The 16150-nt window shown below is 34.7% G+C and overlaps 1 protein-coding gene across 2 annotated transcripts in view; it reads left to right on the top strand.

The window, feature by feature from the left end:
• The first annotated feature begins 2136 nt into the window (after window positions 1–2136).
• The window catches only part of LOC125674934 (protein GDAP2 homolog), a 26682-nt gene continuing 12668 nt past the window's right edge, over window positions 2137–16150 (top strand). For both annotated transcript variants that reach the window (XM_056160438.1, XM_056160437.1), the window contains exons 1-10: window positions 2137–2527; window positions 2684–2826; window positions 3742–3895; window positions 6039–6127; window positions 6251–6327; window positions 6953–7115; window positions 10389–10575; window positions 10851–11004; window positions 14251–14390; window positions 14979–15033. In XM_056160438.1, coding sequence (XP_056016413.1) covers window positions 2370–2527; window positions 2684–2826; window positions 3742–3895; window positions 6039–6127; window positions 6251–6327; window positions 6953–7115; window positions 10389–10575; window positions 10851–11004; window positions 14251–14390; window positions 14979–15033 — 1320 coding nt within the window. In that variant the 5' untranslated portion in view covers window positions 2137–2369. The remainder of the gene's footprint in view (window positions 2528–2683; window positions 2827–3741; window positions 3896–6038; window positions 6128–6250; window positions 6328–6952; window positions 7116–10388; window positions 10576–10850; window positions 11005–14250; window positions 14391–14978; window positions 15034–16150) is intronic.

The raw sequence follows: 16150 nt of genomic DNA, 5'->3' as shown, positions 1-16150 counted from the left end.
CGAGTTTGTTAAAACTATGGTCCCCGGGGGTAGGGTGGGGCCACAATAGGGGATCAAAATTTTACACATAAATATGTAGGGAAAATCTATAAAAATCTTCTTCTCAAGAACCACTGGGTCAGAAAAGTTTATATTCACATGAAAGCTTTTTGATGTAGTGCAAATTCGAGTTTGTAAAATGCATGGGCCCAGGGGTAGTTTGGGGCCACAATAGGGATCAAAGTTTTAAATGCGAATATGTAAGGGAAATCTTTAAATCTTAAAGATATATGAGCCAAGGTGACCCAGGTGAGCGATGTGGCCCATGAGCCTCTTGTTAGAATTTGTATATAAATTATATGACTGGCATGGGATTTTCAACGCGGAAGAATTATTTAATCACATATTAGTCTATTTGATAAGTTATAAGAAATAAATTTCATTTTTGAAAATACAAAATGGCATGAACTTCAACGCTTTACGCCAGCATACTTTTTTTTACCCTCTATACTTTCATTTGTGTCGGGATATTAATATTTCCAGCCATTATTTGAATAGTCTTTATCAAGATTCAAACACACACACTGTTCATATTCATGAGGAAATGGCTATCATTCCAATTAGTTAAGAATCGAAGGTGAAAACATTGGAAATGTAAATATAAGTATATGAAGTCGAGACATCAAACGTTGACTATCTTATACTCGAATCATTTTCTATTACCGTCAGTACCCTTGGTTTGATTTTCTGGCAAGTTTATCATGTACAAATTCAGTGGATTTACAAAATTTCCAAGTTCTAGACAGAAAATTCGGTTATTTAACCGTATCTACCTTGGCATTCCTGAGTTTTACAAGTAACTTATCATATGGAAAGCATGACAGCTATGAATAATGTTTGATAAAAGAAAGTCTTATGCATTATTGCTATTTCAGAACAAGGGATTTATGTTTAGCAAGCAGAGAGTATTAAAGGGGTTGTACTTACATGCACAAATCAAAATGTTAAACAGTTACTGTCACTATTTACCAAACTAAACACGCACTGTATGTTCAAGGAAGCGAGTGAATGGTTCGAGCCCAGTACTGACAAATGTGCACAGAAGCGTTCCTGATTATCTGAAACCTCAGACCTCTTCTGCTCCATAACCAATTAACCGAAGGGACAAAGATGACAAATGATCATGATAGCCAGTTTCAGCAGACATTCTGACTTTCCACTTTCACAAAAAATCGCCCGACTGAAAGTCCCCTATGAAAAACGTACGAGGCCCAGAATTCTTAAGTAAAACCACTCTGATCCACAGGCACATCAAGTATGGACACTGTTTCATTATACCAGTACAAGGCCAATCTCAAAAGCTTAAAAAAGCGTGATACGATTATATATATCAAAATTGGTCGAGACACACAGGGAATTCACACATTTCGGAGAAATCATCGCCGCCAAATAATAATTTTAAAAAATCATAAAGGGTGGGTGGGTGTTGTTGTATAGTGTCCAAACTTCAGGTTTATGAGCTCATACTACACCGTGGGGCTAGGATCCTGACTACCAAATAACAAAAGAAAGAAAAAAAGGGGGGGGGGGGGCTGCAATACCGAGGATTTCAAAATACGTGGTAAATAATTTTAAATCATTTCACATTTTCTTAAAATCTAGAAAGTAGTGTACGTTTTTACCAAGAGATTTGTTTGAAAACATAATTTTTTTAAAAAAATATTTGATAAAACACGTTCTTCTAATACACTTCAATGTAAAATTGTAGGTGATAAAATCATGCAGTAATCAAAATTGTGTAAATTCCATTGTATACTATTTTTCAAACTTCAATGACTGTTTGCCATTAACCACAGGGGCTAAGCCCGTTTTGGGCCCGAACTCTGTGATACCATAAGTATATATTTATAGTATCACAGAGTTCGGGCCCAAAACGGGCTTAGCCCCTGTGTCATTAACAAACACATTTTCTTTTTCAAATTATTTCTATGTCAAGTTTTAAGAACTTTTCAAAACGGTTTATTTCCAAAAGAGAATAAATCTCACAGTTTGAACAAGAGACTTTGAGTCCATTAATTAAATGTTACGGAACAACAAATGATGCATGAATTGCAGGGGTTGAATTAATTATGCGGCGAAACAAGCTGATACCGGATCAATAGAATCACATGATCGCAAGATGGAGGATGGCCATGAGAATGACAAGAGAGGTACTCGTGATGTGTGATTAAAGTAAACAAAGAAGTGGAGAAAAACAATGCTCGTCAATTTTGCTTTTAAGTTATAAATTCATATCGTATTCCGTGAATTGATGAATTAAAAGAATGTGAAAACTGAAAACAAAACCACTGGAGAATATTTATCAAAGGAGGAAGTTGATAACAGTGATAATGGACGATCCTTTGGGGGCCCGCTCCGATTGTGTCGATCTCGGGGAATTGACAAGATGGAACCTAACACAACTGCCAATGACGTCAGAAGAAGACGAAGATGCCGAGATCTCTCCCTTTCCTTGGAGAAATGATCTGAACGCCAAACTCATATTGTGGTACATGTGTTTTATCATAATTAACTTGGCGTTTAAGCAATTAATCTTGAGGTTTGGCTTGATTGAACTGGTTATATTAATTCTAAACTCAGTTTTTGTATTTTGCCATAAAAATTTGGACTGGTTACTAAATTTGTATTTTGTTTGGCTTGTCAGGTGTGGCGACATGACCCGTCTGTTGGTCCATGGTATAGTGAACTTAACCAATGAGAGACTGGACGCTAGGCTTCCTGAAACAGAGGCTATTTATCAGAAAGGCGGGCCAGATTTAGTGGCAGAAATCAGGAACAATGTCAGAAGTGAGCTGCAATCTCATTCATAAAAGGAAAATATATATTTTGTCTTAGTTCATATGCATGTACCGTACAAGTGCATGGTTATGTACGCTGGGGGTTAAGACCGTTAAGTACATGTTTTTTAATGGCCAACATTATGTATGGGTAAAAATACGCAATAACTGACTGTAATATATATTATATGAAAGATTTATTACTATACGGTGGGGGAAATTTACACACTTATTACGTGACCGCGTAATTAGTGTAAATTTTCCCCCCATGCATAAATATAACCACTTTTATAGTAATTTGAGTACCTTAGGATTTTTTTGTTTTATCACATATGCATGCTACATGTATATCATGCATGTAATTCTGGAGTTAAATAGGAACTTTTATGTCCATAGACAACCTTGTTTTTTTAATTTCCCCCCTCAGCAGCACAGGGTTTTGACACAATCTGAGCAAATTGGTACATGTAGTAAATAGTGAGAAGGGAGCTAACAAAGCAGCCATAAATTCTCGGTTGCTCGCTTCAAACTCTCAAAACTTAGGTATTAATCGTGATAATGCATAAAAAAAATTCCCAGTTGAAAGCCAGAATATATTGTTCTGTTTTGTAATACAAATCATTTACCTGACGTTACAGAAACTTTGAAAAAATAAGTCCAACTTCCAAGAATTAGATCGCCGTTGTTAACCCTACAGCATTTTCTCCATGCAATTTTCCTTCATTATGTTGTAACTTTTATTTTGTAAGATTGTGTAGAAAAAATTTTGAATGTAAAATTAGATATGCAAATTATTGAATGTGTACTTAACAGTTCACAAATTACAGAGAAGGTGCTGTTATTTTATATGTTAAATGTAATAATTGACATGAAAGCAGGCAGTTTAGAAGACTAATTAATTTAATTGATTGATTTACCTTTACAGTATGTAAGACAGGAGAGGCGAAGACCACCAAGGGCCATAAACTTCCGGCTCGATTTGTTATCCACACGGTCGGTCCTCGATACAACATCAAATACATCACGGCAGCAGAGAGTGCACTTTTCTGTTGCTACCGAAGTGTACTACGACAAGTCAGGTTAGACACCGCATACACTTATATTGAAGTCACTTACATTGCACTATATGTTATTTTTAAGTTCAAATAAATCCCTAGTAACATCTTTAATATACAGTTTAAAGGGACTGGTTCACGATTTTTGATAGAAATATTTTTTATTTTTGATGTTAAACATTAAAAATATAACTCATTTAATGTTGACTGTCAAAATTTTGACCTTCTGAATGCAAGAATAAAAGCAATATTTTAGCCTTGAATCTGTGTTATGTAAACAAACACTTGAATCTTTTTATGTATACAAACAAACAAGTGAAATATTGATTTTGTAATATAAAGCATCTTAATTTTGCGTAGTCAGAAATTTTAACTTTTAGATGACACATTTTACCCCAAAAATACTTGAAATGTGAAAGATATAATAAACTTTGATTGATATCCATTTCTGAACTGTTGAAAATTTCGTAAACAATAACATACTGCAATCTTTGTTTACAAAGCAAATAATAAACTTTCTAAAATGAACTTGTGTGATAATGTATAACCTTAATTTTGATGTGAAATCTTTTAAACACATTAGACAGTAGATTTTGACCATTAAAAGTGAAAAAGAAAATTTGGGGGGAAATCGTGAATCAGTCCCTTTTATATCCGTTATATTTAACTTTGGATATAATGAACAATTCAGGTTGGTCCCCTGAATTTCAAAATATCTGGAGTACACTATTCTTTGGAATCTTTTAATTTTCATTAGGGGGGGGGGGGGGGGGGGGTGTACCAATTTCCATGGATTGTTGAATTCTTAACAGTTTCGTCAAGACATAATTTCTTGGTTTTGATTTCTAAGACTCTGGGGTGTTTTAGATTAAGGAGGTTCTGGGAGACATTAATTTTCCTTTCAAGGAGACTTTTTCCGGAATCAAAGATTCAGGAGCATATAGTTTTTGTTTGTCTAGATCTGTGGCAAAAACTGTTAATCTTGGTCTTATCTTTTACACCATAAGAGGTAGAGCTTTAAATCTTGTGGCAGGACCTTACTATTGACACCAAAATCTTTGGCCTTGTGACCTTGACATTGACTTTGACCTGGTTCCACTTTATTGTAATCCAGGGGCATTGGTGTTTCACAACCACATCTTGTTAGAATTAAAAGTAAAAAAATAATATAAAAGACATTTTTAGCTATATTTTCAATATGTGTACCAACAAGAATGATTAGTTCGGTTAAGGATATAATTATGTGTGTTACTGATGGCAGTCATACATCAATGCTCAAATACATGCATAGTATTCAGTCTTTGAGGTTATGAAAATAAAAAAAAATTTAAAAAAAACATTTTTCTGTGCAAACTAACTTGAATATTTTCACCAATCAAAGGGAAATAGAACACCACAATTTTTACAGGATATAACAAAAAAATTCTTCATACAATGTACGTCTCAACTGACCTAACAGTTTAGGACATTTCAGAAGATTCTGTGTACATATTATACAGATTGGGTAGTTAGTTGAGGTTTTAGATTTGTGAGATGTAATACCGTCAGCAATTGAGCACCTGTGAGATACACTGATTCCATAAAACAACTGTCACAGGGGCTAAGCAAACTGACGCAATGTCATAAAACTACTGTCACAGGGGCTAAACAAACTGACGCAATGTCATAAAACTACTGTCACAGGGGCTAAACAAACTGACACAATGTCATAAAACTACTGTCACAGGGGCTAAAGAAACTGACGCAATGTCATAAAACTACTGTCACAGGGGCTAAACAAACTGACACAATGTCATAAAACTACTGTCACAGGGGCTAAAGAAACTGACACAATGTCATAAAACTACTGTCACAGGGGCTAAACAAACTGATGCAATGTCATTAAACTACTGTCACAGGGGCTAAACAAACTGACACAATGTCATAAAACTACTGTCACAGGGGCTAAACAAACTGTGATGCAATGTCATCCTGACAAGGAAATCTTTAAAAGTTCAATAAACATTCCAGAGCAAACTTGGCACAGAGTTTAAAACAGTCTTATACAGATAGAAACTTTGAATTATGAATGTCTGTTTTCTTCTAAGATGAATGACAGTGCATGTTGACTTTTTAGAGAATGTCTGTTTTCTTCTAAGATGAATGACAGTGCATGTTGATTTTTTAGAGAGCACCAGATGAAATCCGTGGCCATTCCATGTCTTCACTCAATAAAACGGGGCTATCCAACCGAGGATGGGGCACACATCGCTATCAGTGAGTAGATATTATAGAACAGGCTACCTGAATGCTATCATTGGAAATGAACAGGTACATGTATATATAATGTTTAAATTCATATTGTTTAGAGTTTTATTTGAATGTTTTGTTCATGAACAGGAACAGTGAGACGTTTTCTAGAGAAGTTTGGAGACGATGTTGAGACGGTGATATTAGTCTGCAATGAGGACACAGTAGTGAGTGAAATGCGTGTTCATGTCGTGTTGTTGTTTGCAGAATAGTGATAGGGTATTATATTGTGCAGCCAAATTTCCTCTCATTTTTACTATTAAATTCATTCCATGTAGCATGTTACTGCTCGCTAGGGAGACACATTGCAGTGTTACACTTGTACATATTGTTTGGTTGTACAAAACATTTTTATATTGCCTGCATAGTATAACAACAGTTGAAGATTACTTACGAAATATGTTACAGTTTTGAAATTACATGAGGGTATGAATTGGGACTCTTCACACCTACATATTTCATGAAACGCTAATGCGATTCATGAAGTGGATGCGTATGTGAAGTGTTGCAGTATGTACTTTAAGTTGTCTGATTGTTGCTGTTACATGATCTTACCCCTGTAATTTTCTGATTACCGCTGTTACAAGATGCATTCATGAAGATCCCACCCCTGTATTTCTCTAATTGTTGCTGTTACATAAAGATCCTGCCTCTGTATTTCTCTGATGTTTGCTGTTACAGGATGCCCCCTGTATTTCTCTGATGTTTGCTGTTTCAGGATGTCCCCTGTATTTCTCTGATTGTTGCTGTTACAGGATGCCCCCTGTATTTCTCTGATTGTTGCTGTTACAGGATGCCTACATGAAGATCCTGCCCCTTTATTTTCCACGGAGCTGTAAGGAGGAGGGGGACATGCTCAAGTTTCTTCCCAAAGACATCGGAAACGAAGACGGAGAACCCATCATTCCCGAGAGACAGATCAGGATTATGGATAAACCCATGATGGCCTCTATGAGTATGCTATTGATCAGATACAGAAGTTTATCCTTTCATTTTCATATTCCTAAGACTTAAAATAAAAATTGATTTGTTTGATGTCCTCCGACCGACCCATGAAATTTGCCCCGACCCGATAATTTTTTCCACACTTGGAAATTTTTTAATTCTTTTTTTATTTGCTCCCTGGAAAATAGACATTCTTCGAATTAGTATTAAACTTAATGCCCTTGTTTTTATTATTTGGACTAGTTGTTTTACAGAATTCTTGATATCAAAATGTCCTTAGGGCGTCTTTCGGTTCTACTTTCACTTTGATAATGACCATTTGTTAATCCGGGAACTTTTCCAACATTTTCTATGTAATTAACGATCAAATATACCGCATCACAGCCCCAAATTACCACATTATCTACCAACAAGATAAAACAATGAGCTACGAAATCCCCCGTCTAGGCCTGATTGTATTTATGTACAAAAGTTTGAAAGCCATGCATGTTATTTAGATAAAAAATCATGTGGGATAGTGCACCAAAATTATGGCGGACCACGAGTCGGCGCTTAAGTTGATGGTCTATATTTCTGAAAAAGCACACATATTATTTTGATATAGGATTATCTAAATGTTATTATAGGATTAAACGTTCTTTTTGAAGAATTTATCGATGTGTAAACTCCGGACATTTTGCTCACAAACTGAATAAAAGTGTGAAGCACTTTTATGTTAAGTTTGTGAGTAAAATGTCCGGAGTTTACACATCGATAAATTCTTCAAAAAGAACGTTTGATTCTTATAATTCCAATTCATTCACTTTACTAACAATTCCAAAAATTTGAATAGTTTCCCCGCACTATGTTATTTGTTTCCAGGTGTGTATGAATACATCTCGTTTTCGGATTTATTGATGTGTAAACTTTTGTTCAGCTTTATTTTCGTCCAATCAAAACAATTGTAATAAATAACATTGGAATTATGACGATTTGATAGTTGAATGGCACTTTTACTTTGCTCTTAAAGGGACTGGTTCACAATTTTTTATCAAAATATTTTTTATTTTTGATGTTAAACATTAAAAATATAACTCATTTAATGTTGACAGCCAAACTTTTGACCTTTTGAATGCAAGAATGAAAGCAATATTTTAGCCTTAAATCTGTGTTATGTAAACAAAGACTCGAGTCTTTTTATGTAAACAAACAAACAAGTGAAACATTGATTTTGTAATATAATTCATCTTAATTATGCATAGTCACAAATTTTAACTTTTAGATGACACATTTTACCCCCAAAATGCTTTAAATGTGAAAGATATAATAAACCTAGATTGATATCCATTTCTTTTGAAAATTTCGTAAACAATAGCATACCGCAATCTTTGTTTACAAAACAAATAATAAACTCTCTAAAATGAGCTTCTGTGATGATGTATAACCTTAATTTTCATTTGAATTCTTTCAAACACATTAGACAGTAGATTTTGGTCATTAAAAGTGAAAAACAAAATTTTGGGTAAAATCGTGAATCAGTCCCTTTAAACTGAGACACACGAATGGAACACGATCGTCACAACAATTTGAACGATGCGGGAAAGTCAGCATTAAATTTATATTGGGTAATATTAAAACTTATTGTAAATTGCTGTCATCATGCAAATTACTTGGATATTCATGGATCACATTAAAGTGTTTAAGAGATTGCTATTATGAATGTCGGAATCGACTGGCGGTAACAAAAAAAAAGGGGTGTTAATTTATTTATTAACAACTGTAGAGGTCCTCATCCGTGATAAATGCAAAACGTCCTGAGTAAATTTCAGGAGACATTGGAAGATTTATGTGTATTATATACAATGTGTACAAAATGAATGTTCTAAACTCTATTCTGTCTGGCAGTGTTATGTGTTTAATGAAAACATAAGAAAATTGTGTAAATCTGATTTTAAAAAAAATAAAAATACCGATCTACCTACCCGACTTGAAAAATGTGGGTCGGAGTACATCAAACAAAAATTTTTTTAATGATGGCCTAAGATTAATCGAATATCAAATTTAGTCTGTTTGTCTGTTTCCTTACTTGTCAATAACTTAAACATCCATCATGAATTTAGGACTGCTCAAGATGAAGACTTATTGATTGATGAACTGAAATGTAAAAATGTATATGATAGGAAAGGTCAAGGACACAGGTCAATGTCAAATTTGCCATGATTGAATTTGGAGTCAAGGGAATGTAATTATAAGATACATCATTTGATAGTATTAAGTATATAGTAATGTGCTTTTTAATCAGCGATTCGGCGGCATAGAATTTTTGGTTGTCCGTCTGTCTGTCTGCAAAAATTTTAACCTTGGCTATAACTTTTAAATAAATGCATCTTACAGGGCTTTCATATTTCACAAATGTATTTCTTGTGACAAATCTCTTCTTTTGGTACCCAAAAGTTTGACCTTGTGACCTTCACCTTGGAGTTTGATCAACTTTTGAAAAACTTTAATCCTGATGCTAACTTTTGAATCGTAAGTAATTGGGTTTTCATATTTCACATGTGTATTCCTTGTGACAATACCTTTTTTTTGATAACATGATTACCTTTGCTGTCATATGGGGGCATCAGTGTTACACAAACACATCTTTCTTATTTGTTTGATGAATGACCTTGACACAACCTCTGTCTTGTGTTGACTGTAGATGGATTTACGTAGGTGAAAAGTAACATTTAGTGAATCTTCAACTTAAACATGATAGTGAAATTATAGATTTGAAGAAAAAATATGATAGATGGTTGGTTGTATATTGTTTAATGTTCCTCTCGAGAATTTTTCACTTATAAGGAGAAATATGATAGAAACATAAACTCTAAATTATCAAACATAAGACAACAAGTTACATAAGATAAAAACAATGTTGGTGCCAGACAGAGGGGGGAAGGGTTGTTAATACATAAGCTGGGGACAATGTAGGGGTCAGACAGAGGGTGTGTGTCATTTTACGGGGAGAGAATCGGCATCACGTAGCAACCCCTCATGTTTGAGGAACCGTGACCTTCTCCCACACAACTGCTTTTGATCACAAAAATTAAATTTGGGTTGCAGCAGTGAGAAAGCAAGTGTGCTATTTTATTAAGTTTTGACAGGTTAAGTCCTATATCAATTATATCTTTGAATTTACAGATAAGTGCGAAGTGAATATCAATAAAACATAGTAATCAGCATAGTCTATGCTAACAATATACTCTTTATGCCGAAATTCATTGTGAATCGGTGATAAATGATTTTTTTTTTTTCTGTTTAGGGAACACTAGAGATTTGGAGGGATTGGAGGAGACGATTGATTTAAACAAGGAGTTTGGTACCTCCACCGTCGTGGAAGTCGGCAGACATCCATTCGCTCAGATGCAGAGTAATCCTGACGAAGTGAAAAAGTCCACTGTGTCGAGTTATAGCACGGCAGAACAGAGGCAGATTGAAAATAGGAGGAGGTTTGTTCATAGCTGGCTGAAAACTATATAGACAATTGTACTAATTAAGTAAAGAAAAAACCATATTACAGGTGAAAAGTGAAGTGAGCTTTTTTGACTTTGTTATGTTCAGTAAAGTTGAAAACCACTGTTCCGTTTAGAATCAGTAATAAATGTACAAGTATTTGAAAGTTTTGTGTTTTCAATATATATCATTGATATGATGTGTAAGATAGACTGTATGTGTTTTGCTGTTGTGTTTATAATTCCCCTTTTCACCATTTTGTGTTTTGTAGATATGAACGGCTACTGAAGCGGTCTAAGGTGGAGGACCTGACGGACATTGCAGCCCTGAAATGTATCTACCGAACAGGGGTGGATCGCTTCGGACGACCAGTTATCATTCTCGTTGGGAAACATTTCCCAGCCAATACTATCAACATGGAGAGGGTAAGGAATGAATTTTATTCATGTGTACTATGACCAACAATTCACTTATTACGGACCCTGAAGTGTGCTATTATACCTCCAAAATATCAATATGGAGAGGGTAAGGAATGAATTTTATACATGTGTACTTATTACTTACTTATTACAGACCCTGAAGTGTGCTATTATACCTCCAACGTGTTTTGTTTTATGCAAACTGTTTAACATTCTGTGCAAACTGTTTAACATTCTGTGCAAACTGTTTAACATTCTGTGCAAACTGTTTAGCGTTCCATGTATTATACGAGTAACTTATATCTTATAATTGTCCTATCCATATTACCGTATATACTCGCCTATAAGTCGGATTTTTGGGAGTCAATTTTTGGTCCAAAACTCTATGTCCGATATATAGGCGCGTCCAAAGAAGATTGGTATTTTTCTAGATGGCGTAATGTAGTGTTTTTTAAACAACTCCGACGATTATCATGGACTACCACACAAATGATTATTGTTCACAAATATCTAGACATATTGTATTGTTTATGTATTTTAAAATTATGTATAAAGTACAAGTATTTACATACTTTTATCTTGTTAAAAATTATTTACATACCGGTAACTAATACTTTCAATTCAACTAATCTATCGTTTATCGGTAAAATTGAATTACAAACCTGATTTAATATTGAAATATTCATATGTATACCGGCTGAAATATATTTCATAAAAGATGGAATATTGTTAACAGATAATTTAGATCATCATTCTTGACTCTTAAAAACTCTATTGTTGATACATTGAATTATACTGGAACCCCACAATAACCGCGAGGCGCGTGCCACTAAGCAGGGTTTTCACTTCCTTTTCATTGAACAGGGCTATAAAGGATTTGAGGAGGCCCAAAACAAATTTTTTTGGAGGGGGGGTCGGGGGGGTTGCCCCTGAAAATTTTGAAAATCAGGACGCAAAATCCTGCATTCTGGCGCATTCTGAGGGTAAATTTATTGTTTAAAATATGTAAAATTATATATCTTTTTTTCAGGTATTTCAGCAAAGTGCATAAAATATGACATTCAGTCGTCAGCATTCAAATTCAGATCTATAACAAAAAGTTTGTTTTCAAATAAAAATGAATCATGATCAATTAAGTCCCAGAAAATTTTGAAAATTATGGAACGCAAAATCCTGTATTCTGGCTACATATTTAGAAACACATGACAGTCTTCAAAAAACCATTAATTGAACGAATAACCATGCAAAATAAGTGGGAATTAATTTTATTTTTAACCTTTAGATCGCTTCGTTTGCTTGCTTTGGATTTGAAAATAGTCTTTAACTGTTCTTTTCATCACCAGTTCTTCACGTTCATCTTTTAAGTTTTTTATCAGTGTTGTGGGTCAGCGTGGTACATTTGGGAAGATTCCCGTTCATTCAAAACGCAACATCGACTCGGAATTTACAGCCAATGAAAATCCTTCATAGATTATACACGATATTCGCAACCAATGAAAATCCGCGATACGTACCGCTTTCAACAACGAGGAAGTGATATGCACCATCTATATTTAACTAGTAAACACAGTCTATTTTAACTAATAAGTACTGGTTATTTCGATGAGAATAATAATTAACTTCAAGTTAAAAAAAAAGATGCAATAATATTTTTTTTCAAACACGATTTGAACCGGCAACTTAGTTGTCTGAGGCGGTCAATTCGACCGTTGGCCGGTTCCTAACGAAAACACTGCTAAGTAAACACGGTGTCAGGTACTGGTAATTAGGAGACCATAATTGCGTAGGTAAACAAGGGATCGTTGTCCATCATAGATCAAGGTTGCGTTTAAACCCCACACAGATATGGCTTGGATATTGAGCACCTCATAATTATTAATTTCTCAAAATATTTTTTGAAACATAGGTAAAAACTTTAGAGCATTGACTTGAAATTGTCAACCAATTATGACAAAAATTTGTACCGACTTCTAAGCGGGTCAATGGCAAATTCCTACAAAATAACCTTGAAAAATACAACCGACTTATAGGCAGACCGACTTATAGGCGAGTATAAACGGTAGCAGGGATTCTACATTTGTACCATATGTCTGTCTGCCTGTCTGTCTGTAGGCCCTGCTGTATCATCTGTCTGTCTGTAGGCCCTGCTGTATCATATGTCTGTCTCTCTGTCTGTAGGCCCTGCTGTATCATATGTCTGTCTGTCTGCAGGCCTTGATGTATCATATGTTTGTTTGTCTGTAGGCCCTATTGTATCATATGTCTGTCTGTCTGTAGGCCCTGCTGTATCATATGTCTGTCTGTCTGTAGGCCCTGTTGTATCATATGTCTGTCTCTCTGTCTGTAGGCCCTGCTGTATCATATGTTTGTCTGTCTATAGGCCCTGCTGTATCATATGTCTGTCTGTAGGCCCTGCTGTATCATATGTCTGTAGGCCTTGATGTATCATATGTCTCTCTGCCTGTAGGCCCTGCTGTATCATATGTCTGTCTCTCTGTCTGTAGGCCCTGCTGTATCATATGTCTGTCTGTAGGCCCTGCTGTATCATATGTCTGTCTGTAGACCCTGCTGTATCATATGTCTGTCTGCAGCGATTTTTTTCTACCCATTGGTACTGGTACCGGTACCCATTCAATTGGGAAAAATAGTGTCAAAATTGACCAAATTGGGAATTTTCTACCAACGCATCGGCAAATGATTTCAACCAAAACAAAAGAAAAGAAAGAACAAAACAAGAAGTATTCATCACTTTACAAACTTTTTAAAGATAATATTTGCTGTTGTGAGACATAAGGAATCATCGTAGGCTCGTTTTAGAATTCTCATAGCTCTACAATACTTGATCTGTACTTTCGCAATCTCTACCCAGAGTTATCGTTCCCGCTACGCTCCACTAATGTAGCGCAGCGTAATACGCCCTCTGGTGAGAGATTGGTACTTTCGATTTAATACCGGAAGTGAACATTTTAGTTAACTCGTACAATGTTTCAGACTAAGTAAATTACGATGTCAGTGGTCTATTTTTCGGCAAGTGAATTGGGAATTTTTAGTCTCAAAATTGGGAAAAATCAACGGTTTTTGGCATTGGGAATGGTACCGTTTATCAGTACCAGTTATATAAGGGGAAAAAATCACTGGTCTGTATGTAGGCCCTGCTGTATCATATGTCTGTATGTCTGTCTGTAGGCCCTGCTGTATCATATGTCTGTCTGTCTGTAGGCCCTGCTGTATCATATGTCTGTCTGTCTGTAGGCCCTGCTGTATCTGATTCGTGTCATGGAGCCGATAGTGGAGTCTGGTTATGTCATCGTATATTTTCACACACAAACTACGGCAGAAAATCAGCCGGACATGTCGTTCCTCAAACAGGTGTACTCCGTCCTGGATAACAAGTGAGATGAATTTCTTAAGTTCGCAATCTGTATAATTATTGTTACAATTATGAGAGAATGAATTACGCATCAGTCAGTAACTTTCAATAAATTACCTTTGAAAGGATAAACATTTATAGAATTACCTTCAGAAAATGACTATTAAAAGGATGAAAATTGAAAGAATCAGCTTCAGGAAATTACATGTACCTTTGAAAATATACAAATTGAAAGAATTGCCTTCAAGAAATGACTTTTAAAAGGATAAAAATTGAAAGTATTAGCTTCAAGAAATGACTTTTAAAAGGATGAAAATTGAAAGAATTACCTTCTAGAAATGACTGTTGAAAAGATGAAAATTGAAACGAAATTACTACATGTATATTGCACACAATACAGTCATGGTTGCTAGGATGTACATGGGATGTGTACTGAGAAAATGTTATCCACTGGGAATACTAGAAAGAGAGATACACTTATATTACATTGTCTACCAGGAATACTAAGAAAGGGAGATAATTTATTAACAAGAAATACTAGAAAGGGAAATATATCAAGCTTTGTTAATCAATGCATAATTTTTGAATTGAACTTTTTTTGTCTGTTTAGATACAAGAAAAATATGAAAGCTTTTTACATTATCCATCCAACTTGGTGGTCAAAGGTTAGTTTTAATTCAGTGTTTTAATGAAATGACCATGTGGTGGTTATAATTATCAAAGGTTATAACTTTTATTCGATGATTTAATGAGAGAATCATGTGCTGGTTATGATTATGGGGGTCTGTAATCACCATTAGTCTTGTTTTATAATCTTATTTAAAAGAATTACACCAAAAAGATATTTATAAAATTTCTGAAAAGCAGGTACATGTAAACCCAAATTTCCGATGCCTTGATATTTTGTTCAGTTTCATTTCGTTATGTTTGTTAATGTAAGCAGTTGGTTGTAAAGATATGATATTACACCAGAGTTGTTTAAATGATTTTTATTTTATCAATCGTGATGTAAAAAAACAAACCAAAAACGTTAATATGCCCCTGAACTGAAATCAAAGATTGTGGAGCGTTAGTTTCTTCAGTGTCTGCTCCTCAGTCTGTCTGAATGTCTTTCTAAGAAAAAAAAATAACCTTGCTTATATTTTTAAAAGAGAGGGAATCGATGTTTATTATAACAACATTTTGTTGATTTTTGATGGAGTTGTGCCCCTCTAACTTAAATTTTGTTTATCATTATGACCAGTTTTCTAGACTTCTTTTCTAAACGCCTTGAGATATTGAATTGATTTTTTGTATGCAGATGTGTATTGATGAGTTACAGATCGAGTTTGATGTTTTTTTCTGGCTTATTGATTTTTGATGGAGTTGGGCTCCTTTAAGGAAGTTAGCTCCTGAGCTTCTTGGCACAACTGCACAGGATGCTACAACTAAGTATTTACTGGTTCAATACTGATCCTATTGGTGCAAACATATTACACATCTATTACTGAACCATATCCAGTTGAAAAAAAATGTGTCAGTTGAAATTTTGGAAGGGTTTTGCAGGGACTATATTTTGTGGCGGAAGGATACATGTATATTCACCAAAACGTTCTAAATCTGTGTGATATTACAGTTTCTGTTCATCTAATATATCTTCTATTTTTATACTGTTATATGTGTATTTCAATTTATAATTTATGATACAAGTAGTTGAGACTTGGCACTAGATCAAATGTTGTAATTTATTAATTTGGTTGATATATTTTTCCAAATAGAACATTAATTCTTAAAAAAGTTTAA

This window comes from Ostrea edulis, chromosome 3 (assembly GCF_947568905.1).
Source record: "Ostrea edulis chromosome 3, xbOstEdul1.1, whole genome shotgun sequence".
In the NCBI taxonomy this organism is placed as follows: domain Eukaryota; kingdom Metazoa; phylum Mollusca; class Bivalvia; order Ostreida; family Ostreidae; genus Ostrea; species Ostrea edulis.
Note: the sequence above shows the minus strand (reverse complement) of the source record. Positions and strands in the feature narration are given on the sequence as shown.